The following is an 8,431-nucleotide window of genomic DNA, read 5'->3' on the forward strand; positions in this document are numbered from 1 at the left end:
GCGGCTGCGGAGGACTCTTAAATGTGCTAAAGGCACCAGGACCCTGCGGCTTCAGAGGAGTCCCAAATGGGGGATTGCCAAAGGCAGCGGGAGCCTGCGGCTTCGGATTACAAGCATACAAACAGGCCTGGATGAAGAGAACGGGTTCTTGTCCATCATCCTTTGACAAGATAAACAAGGAGGCCTGGATGAAGAGGCCGGCTCTGGCTTCTTTTCTCTTTTGGTTCTTTTTTGACCGCGCTTCGACCATGCTGTTCATAATTAGCATAAGGAATGGTATCCCTAGAGCGAGTTACTTGCGAAATACTGCGTGCAAAAACTTCCCCATCTTAGGCTAAAGTATAGTGGTACTCCAATTTCTCAAGGATATGGACCAAATCCTTGCGGCCACGAGACCCTTCTTGTAGTTCTCAGACTTACAGCTTGTGTAAAAAAACCGGTCAGGAGGTAATCCGGTTTTTTAAAATTCCACTTAAAGTAATATTACAGGCTGATGTCTCCTTTCGCGCAAGAGGAAGTCAATTCTGAGCCCCGGCACCTGTGGGTCTGCTAAAGTGGCCTATAGAAGGGAGTGACGAGGAAGTTAAGAAAATGCCATCCCTAGTACTGTACTACATGGACTAGAAACAGCTGGCTGTATAGAGAGATTAAATCCTGGCGTCATCATTCTAGCTACTCCGACCAAATTTTAAAAGAGTTTAGGCTAAGAGCTTCTGAAAGAAGGAAGAGCAAGCCATCTGCAATAGAAATGCAATCGGCCGTTCATTGACGTCGGGCTGGACTTACTGCATTCGTTACGCTAGAGAGGATGTCTGGTGATTGCTTGTGGAGTTCTGTATTTTATATATCAATACTATCCAATGATTCATTTACTGAAAGATATTCCAGCCTTGCTGAGCATTCTCCTGATGTATATCCTGGCCACCAGCAACGATGGTCTCTGGAGAAGATGAGTCACTGCAGTGTCGACCATCACCACCACATCCTGGTTCACAGAAGGAACCAATCCACTCTGTGGCATCTATATCGTCCTTTAAGGATTGGATAGATTCTGCGTGCTGGCGAGTGGTTTGCTGTAGGTTTTGTACAATTTGTTGCTGCCGGCAAAGCTCCATATTCAGGCAGGTGTACATTGACTGGTCTTGAGACGCAGCCTTTGGCGCTGCGATGTTGAACAAGATATTCAATAGAGAGTCATTGAGGGTGGATAAGGAAATGATGCGGCACTCTGCATTTGCTGACTTTTTGCGCAAGTCATCTAGTTGCCTTCGAAGTTCCCCAGCATCCGCAATAGCACGGGAAACAACATGCTCCATCTGGTGGCGGGAGAACTGCAGATTAGACACCTGCGACTCTAGGTGTGCTGACCGTTGACGTTCGCGCCCCAAGGCTGAATGCTCTTCTTTCAATCGAAGTTCAAGATGAGCATGGTACTCCTGAGCTACACGGTCACTGTCCACGAGCTCCTGGATAACTTGGTTGGCATCACACTCCCAACCGGCGCTGTTATACTGCAAAGTATTAGCTCTCGACCACGTAAACTCAAGTGTGGCATACTGTGTGACGTGCTTCTGGGAATGCTTCCGACTGTGACTGCATCTTTGTAGATTTGGACGTAGGTCTCTGCCGTCCGATAATTTCTACGGCGGTTCGACGGCTGTCTTTTATCTTTCGCCCACCCCTGTCAACCAAGAGTTCTGTACGTAAACGCAGATTTGATACCGAGCTGCTACTGGACCAATACATCCCAGCCCGGTAAATAAAGATTCAGCACGGACGGAGGCAGCATTAATCAAAAATACAGCGTATTTAAATAAAATCAAATAAAAAAAGTATGGTAAAAAAACGTGATACGTTGTATTAAACGACTTAACGGCTGAGAAAGGCATTTGTATCAGGCGTCCTCCTCATGTACCTCCCCCTGCGCCTCCCCCTCCGACTCAGACCTAGCCGGGGCGACGACGATGGGACCTCGTCTGCATAAGCGCTCAAAGAGAACACCGAAACGCTCACTTTTCGTTCTCAAGTCCTCCACCATACCCCTGGTAATGCGCTCTTGCCTTTCCAGCCGCTCTCTAACCTGAGAGAGATCTCTTTCCAATTGACGAACACTTCCATCCAGCCTTCTGTTTCTCTCGTTGCGTGCTTGAATTCTATCCCCCAGTCTATTAATAGAGCTCACCTGACGTGCGCTGTCTCTGTAAGTATGTTTTGTGCTGGAAGAAAAATGCACGTACAATTCTCTTCGATCTGCATCTTCTTCACCTGATGACTGGCTTACACGGCGGTTGACTGAACGATTGGTAGTGAGTGGCTGGTGCAACAAGTCGGTTTCAGGTTCTCGCAGGTTACTGATTTGATCGAAGTTGTAGTTGAAGAAATTGGGAAGATCATCCTCAGTGACTGTGTCGCGGAAGGCGTCTGCGTTCTGAAAGTTGCCCTCAGGGACTGTGTTCTGGAAGTTGCCCTCAGGGACTGTGTTCTGGAAGTTGCCCTCAGGGACTGTGTTCTGGAAGTCGCCCTGAGGTGCTGCGTTCTGGAAGGCGCCTTGGGGGGCGGCGTTCTGGAAGGCTCCCTGGGAAGCAGCGTTCTGGAAGGTTCCCTGGGGGGCGCCCTTAGAGCCTGTGGAATACTGGTGCATGATGATGGTATGATTGTGAGTTTTGGGGACAGTCTCTGTCTTATATGCCCAGTCACTGCCTCCCCTCATACCACCAACCTGTAAGCACCGCATCTGACTTGATCTGGACGACATAGTTTATGCTACCTCCTCTAACCGTGGCTGTACGCCAAGCTTTCCTAGGCCCCATAACGTTGGTAACCAATCAGCGCTTGCACTCGTGCTGTGTATGGTACGGTACCGGGCTCAGAACAAGGTACCATATGGAGCCACGCCTAGGCCTGTCCCTGTCCCTGGCACCCTGCCACGGATGATGCGAGGCTGCGAGCTTCCGTCCCTTGGCTGGCAGATCTGCGTACAGATCCCCAAGTCCGGACATACTCAAAGGCCGGCCAATAGGAGAAGGGTTCAGCGCGCGAAATTCGATGAAACATCACCCCGGGTCCTTCATTTATCTACCAAGATAAAGAGCCAACTCTCTCACTTGTAAGCCTAGGATCTACTAGCTATACAGAAGTAGAAATGCATCCAAAGGGTGATGCAAGCTGGCTTGAGGTAAGTCTTAACCAGGGACAAGCTCTTGTACGGGACCATGGACGGCTGGCCCATCTTATCTCGGACCTCCCGCGGCCAGACCAGCAATGGCCGATCATCTCAATCTTTTTGGGTGGCAAATCAAAGAATGCGGCGCTGCAGGCAATCTTCCCCCGCAATAACATTGAAAGAACTCGTCCCCGCTCGGGGCTTGGCTTGCGTTGTGACACCACATCTGTCAACAGTGATGAGCCAATCCTGTTTGCAGACGGTACTTTAAGCCAGATCGGTGGGGGTCGGCCGCTTGGAATACTTTCTGGCGATCGGCTCATACCCTGCGGATCGATGAAACCAACATTACGAGCTCTGTATTCCCGCCTGATCTTCCCATTCGCTAACTTGGTGTGTATCTTTGCCGCCGACTTTCCCGGCCTTACTCCAATCGCACGTTTCCTTGTGGGCTGTGCCGTTGGAGAGTCCACATCCGGCTTGCCATCTCCGGTCAGGCCAAAAGTCATTGTGGTCATGGAAACAACGGAGTTGGCGGACCCACAAACCAACGAACAAGAGATTGCGCAATTCTATAGGATCTTGAACGAGTCAGATCCATTGCGGTCATGTAATCCGTACTCCTCGGTTAATCTAATACAGCTTGACCCCAAGCTTCCCCAGCCAATCCAGAATGATCGTCTTTGCAGCGCGATTAGGGATCAGCAAAACGCCATGCAGGAAGTTCGCCGTAACCACTTCTTCTGCTTCAACGCTCGGCACCTACAGGGCCTCTACACTTGCGCTCTGGATTCTCTTACCTTGGGAGTTGAGTCGAATTTTAATTTTGTGAGAGCCACCAGACAGAATCTTCCTGTCTCGGCCGCGCTTTCTCGCAATGTGACCCATTTCCTCGATGCCGGGAAGAGAGTAGATTGCGCACCAGAGAACCTTATAAAAGCAGTGGCGTCTGCACTAATTATGGACCACTACGTTCCAGGAATGATGAGTATGTAACTGCCCGCCGTTGCCAGATCCTCATGCTGATCCCGACATAGTGCTAGAGCCTCGGACTGTTTTCAATGCTATTTACATCACGCCTATCACAAATGCCTTCCACGCTAGCGAATACTGGCGTTCAGATAGCGACAAGGTGACTAGCGCCGTGGCGCTTGTGAAGCAGGAATTCGTCATGGGGTTCCATCATTCTCGTGGTCGTGGCCTAACTGCCGTGGAGTTCCGAAAGGAATCTCTCCGAGGACTGAGCTATGACCTGGACCGTATCCAATCCCATACTATTTGTCTTTACTGCCTAATCCACAGTGCGCAACACTGTCAAAAATGCCACCACGCAATATGCGACAACTGTGCGCAGATCTTTGGAGAGCCTGCAACAGATGCAGAGTATCAGTTCACAGTCTCAATATGCATCATTTGTCTGTCCCGCGAAAATCTGGTTATCAACGTCCTGCCCCCGACCATGGACCCGAGCGTTCTTGCGATCGACGGCGGTGGGGTGCGTGGAGTCATCCCGCTAGAGTTTTTGATCTTGATCCAAGAGAGCCTTGGTTCGGATTGCATGCTCCACGAGCTTGTAGATCTCACTGTGGGTACCAGTTCCGGTAGGTGATCCACAATGTAAATAGGGTTTGTGCTGAGCCCTCTAGGTGGTCTGATTACACTTGGATTAAGTGGGATGGAATGGGACGCCACGATGTGCTCTCGGACATTCGATCGTCTCGCCCGTCGGATCTTTTATGAACGCCGAGAGTCCATGCCATCCCGTTTCTTCCGTTCCATCTTCGGACCTCAATCGCTGTTTGGCGGGGCTTTCCAGCTAGCTTCCTGGTTCTTTCATGACAGCTGCTATGACTCCAAGGTCTTCGAGGACAGTCTCCGGGAGGCATTTGGCGACGATATACCTATTTTTGGACCCGTCCCGGACGGCTCGCGGTCCCACTCCAACTCTAAGTTCGCAGTAATCGCCACCAACATTGCGAAAGAGACCAAATCCTTTGTCTTCGGCAACTTCAACGTGTCAGACTGGTTTGCAGGTCATCAACATGGTTAGCATGCATTTCCTTCTACGTTCAAGTACTGACGCTCGTACCCATAGAATACGACGTTTTCCGAGGCGAGCGTGGCCAAGAGCCCCTGTTCTGGGAGGTGTAAGTCTCACATCAGCTTAATGGGAGTAGAATTAAATTTTGAAAGTGCACGAGCTACAGCTGCAGCTCCATTGTAAGTGGCTGCCAATCACATATCTCCATCCCGACGTTGGGCTTACCGAGGCGTCCCTTAGTTTCTTTGCGACTGCGGATCTTGGTCAAAGAGGATCCTTCCAGGATGGTGGGCTGAAAGACAATTTTGCAGCTGATATTGCCAGGCGCATTTGTCGACGAATCTGGCCGTCTCGTCCTAGAGTTTCGCGACTAATATCTTTTGGTACTGGGAATGTAAACGCACAGACGCACTCCCCACAGTTTCGTCACGTCTTTCGTGATGGCTTCCTTCAACGAAGCTTTGGTGCCTTTCTATCTCAGATGGATACGGCATCCAAGTGGCTGAAAATGAGGAGCGAGCTAGAAGAGGAAGTTCGGCCGAATTTTATGCGCCTTGATGTATCGTTGGAGAACGTCCCTTGTACAATTGACAACGCTGATGGGATGGATGAATACCGGAATCTTGTAATCCGGCAGCCTGGCAGCAATCGTATGGCTCGAGACGTTGCAGTCGCTCTGCTCGTCAGCCGGTTTTACATGACACTACAGCGTATTCCTGAGAAAATTCCCGGTGGCGAGTACGTGATATGCCATGGAATGATTCGATGCAAAGGTCGAGTTCGATCAGTTGTCGACGCTCTAGAACGGCTACGAGGTGAGAGAATGGACTTTGCCAATGGAACTGAGCATCTTACTTGCTTCGGGGGTGTGAAAGATATATGCGTTGCATGCGGGCGCTACTGTAAACCTGTATTCCTTCTTCTGAAGCATTGTGATGAGCCTGTTCACCTCTCTCTCCGCATTAACAGAGAGAAGAGCTGGAAGCTGAATGGATTCCCAAGTACGATGACATCACTTGTTGCTGCACAACATCTGGATTCGCCATTTGGAGTTCCCAGTCATGACTCTGCTAGTGCGAAACCATGCAGTCACTGTGACGGTTTGAAAGCTCAAGGGACCCGCCGGAGGAGAGAATCGGACAGTGTCGGAAGGGTAAGGAAGAGGTTGTGCCGTCTTGGTTAGGTATGGATTCTCTAGCTAGTTGTACTGTACTTGACGAATATAAAACGGTCCTATTCTCCTGTTCACTTGCAACGTCTTTCTCGAAAACAATGACTACCAATCTAACATTTCTCCCATTCACGGTTTTGGCGAGTGATCTCGCCAATATAGCCTATGAGTTGAGTGTATTTCATGGATGTGAGATATATATTGCCCTAGACACCTCATCGGGCATGACCGTGTATAATTCTGTCCTTGGGGGTTCCTGGCCACCACCACGAAGCTACGAGGTATGGCTCGTCCGTCTCTCTTAGCTTAGCTGGAAGTGACTTGATACAGAATTCCCGGAGCTACCATGTTCACCAACTTAACGACCAAAACATCTCGAGTACTCGGATCAGTATGGAGGACTACAAGAACATTATCCTTTTTCTGCGATTCAACTCAGGTCTCATTGAACTCTGGGAGCGCAGATTACTTGAGTATGACTAGAACGAGGACAGTGCTGAGAATGAGATTCGGGTACATGGAAGGCAGCTTTGTGAGTGCCTTCTCAGGGATCCTCTGTAACAGTTTACGACATACCGCCTCGTGGTACAGAGGAAGTTGAAGCCAGTGTCACCCCTCCCGAGTCTTCTCTTTCTTTGATTAAGTGTGCACTAGACCATAAATGGTAATATTGCAAAAATAGAGAGTTTCTAATTTGTCGGAAAGGGTTGCTGTCTCGGCGTAGACAATTACGCGCGGTTCCTTTGGTATCATAAATACCGTCGGGTAACGTTACTAGAGCAAACACTTTAGTCGTAAGATTACGTGGAAAAATAAATAATATTAAAAGCTTACCAACGATTGACACTTCCCACTCAAGAGACAACAAAACCTCCAGGAACATGTATCGGTTATCTGACTCCTCCTCGCTCTACTCTATTCCCGAAGAAATCTCCCCACAAGACCACCAAGTCCTGTGCAATGGGGGCACGTCATCCAACCTTGAGCGACTTCCATCCCGTCTCCAGCAGCACAAATTGCCTAGTCCAAGAAGCACGAGAAGCTACCTCGAAGATCTGACCTATGAGAATAGCTACCTGAAAGCTGAGCTTGCCTGGAATGCGGAATCGAAGCAATCTTTCTTCCGCTTCCAGGAAGAAATTTCCGTCATTTTCCGAAAGATAGAGGATGCGATAGGTGAACTTAACGCCCGTCTGCAGGAGGCCGAGCAGCGTTACCTCAACCTCTGGGGTGTTAGTATCAACGATCGTACTTACGAAGGAGGGATGATCTGAAAGAATGCTGTATCAGTAATTACCACTAGTTAGGTAGAGAATGATATAAGACTCCCCGCCAGGCCCCGTCCAGACCAGCAAGCATCTCCAGCGATCGTAAACAATGGCTACCAATAACTCCTGGAAGCAAGGACTGTTTGACTGCTTTAGTCCAGTTGGAACCTGCCTTAGCGCAACTTTTTTTCCATGTTGTCTGTTTAACCGAGTTGGAGCACGATTTCGCAACCAGAAGGTCAAGAGCTGTGGGCAGGACGTAGGTTCTCATCACATCCTAACGCATGAGCACCACTGACCCTTCTAGTGTTGCATCTACACGGGTTGCTGCTGTCTAGGCATGCCATGTGTACCTCTTTGCTTACGGCGCCGAGCCCTGCGAGAACATTTTGGGCTGAACGGCAGCCTCTGCGGCGACTTCATGGCCGCCATGTGCTGTTCTTGCTGTGTCCTTAGCCAGCTTGACAATGAGGTCAAAATCAAGGAAGACAATGGGCAGAATGGGTATCAGCAGCCTGTTAGTATGGTTTACGGTGCGAAATAAGGAGGGTAGGTAAGGTGGCAGCAGTCGGGTTTTTTAACTCAGTAGCGCTATCTACGATATCTACACCGATACTTTCACGCCCATTTCTTGCTCTGGATAATCATAAATACCAATTGTAGACAAAATATGACTCTGGCTGACTCCTAGTGGCCACCAAAAACACTGTTCCCGCTCTTCTTGGGATCAAAAGGAGGAAACGCGCCAAACGGCGAGGGCGTAGTTGCAGGCGGAGGCACAGCTGCAG

The 8,431-nt window shown here is 49.6% G+C and overlaps 5 protein-coding genes across 5 annotated transcripts in view; 3 read left to right on the forward strand and 2 right to left on the reverse strand.

Annotated features, from left to right (window-relative positions):
* Positions 1 to 858: 858 nt before the first annotated feature.
* Positions 859 to 1,627, reverse strand: BDV14DRAFT_182310 (uncharacterized protein). The gene is made up of 2 exons (XM_073770210.1): positions 1,558 to 1,627; positions 859 to 1,511 (listed from the first exon to the last, which is right to left on the reverse strand). Exons 1-2 carry the CDS (start codon positions 1,597 to 1,599, stop codon positions 870 to 872), a joined length of 684 nt encoding a protein of 227 aa, XP_073623542.1. The 5' UTR covers positions 1,600 to 1,627; the 3' UTR covers positions 859 to 869.
* A 143-nt stretch (positions 1,628 to 1,770) lies between these two features.
* On the reverse strand, positions 1,771 to 2,706 carry BDV14DRAFT_140187 (uncharacterized protein). Its single transcript, XM_073766328.1, has 2 exons — positions 2,238 to 2,706; positions 1,771 to 2,153 (listed from the first exon to the last, which is right to left on the reverse strand). The coding sequence occupies exons 1-2, from the start codon at positions 2,639 to 2,641 to the stop codon at positions 1,895 to 1,897; spliced, it is 663 nt and encodes a 220-aa protein (XP_073623543.1). The 5' UTR covers positions 2,642 to 2,706; the 3' UTR covers positions 1,771 to 1,894.
* Positions 2,707 to 3,142: 436 nt separating this feature from the next.
* Positions 3,143 to 6,387, forward strand: BDV14DRAFT_192872 (patatin-like phospholipase family protein; the record flags this gene model as incomplete). Its single annotated transcript, XM_073771683.1, has 6 exons — positions 3,143 to 4,151; positions 4,285 to 4,764; positions 4,810 to 5,208; positions 5,259 to 5,310; positions 5,357 to 5,383; positions 5,445 to 6,387. 6 exons carry the CDS (start codon positions 3,143 to 3,145, stop codon positions 6,385 to 6,387), a joined length of 2,910 nt encoding a protein of 969 aa, XP_073623544.1.
* A 29-nt stretch (positions 6,388 to 6,416) lies between these two features.
* BDV14DRAFT_182319 (uncharacterized protein) lies at positions 6,417 to 7,076 on the forward strand. Its single transcript, XM_073770211.1, has 2 exons — positions 6,417 to 6,656; positions 6,706 to 7,076. The coding sequence occupies exons 1-2, from the start codon at positions 6,477 to 6,479 to the stop codon at positions 6,856 to 6,858; spliced, it is 333 nt and encodes a 110-aa protein (XP_073623545.1). The 5' UTR covers positions 6,417 to 6,476; the 3' UTR covers positions 6,859 to 7,076.
* Positions 7,077 to 7,737: 661 nt separating this feature from the next.
* BDV14DRAFT_182320 (PLAC8 family protein) overlaps positions 7,738 to 8,431 on the forward strand; it is a 1,153-nt gene continuing 459 nt past the window's right edge. Inside the window, exons 1-2 of the mRNA XM_073770212.1 lie at positions 7,738 to 7,902; positions 7,951 to 8,431. Of these exons, the coding sequence (XP_073623546.1) occupies positions 7,753 to 7,902; positions 7,951 to 8,187 (387 nt within the window). The 5' untranslated portion in view covers positions 7,738 to 7,752 and the 3' untranslated portion in view covers positions 8,188 to 8,431. The remainder of the gene's footprint in view (positions 7,903 to 7,950) is intronic.

This window comes from Aspergillus stella-maris (assembly GCF_047715825.1).
Source record: "Aspergillus stella-maris strain CBS 113639 unplaced genomic scaffold BDV14scaffold_77, whole genome shotgun sequence".
Taxonomy (NCBI): Eukaryota; Fungi; Ascomycota; class Eurotiomycetes; order Eurotiales; family Aspergillaceae; genus Aspergillus; species Aspergillus stella-maris.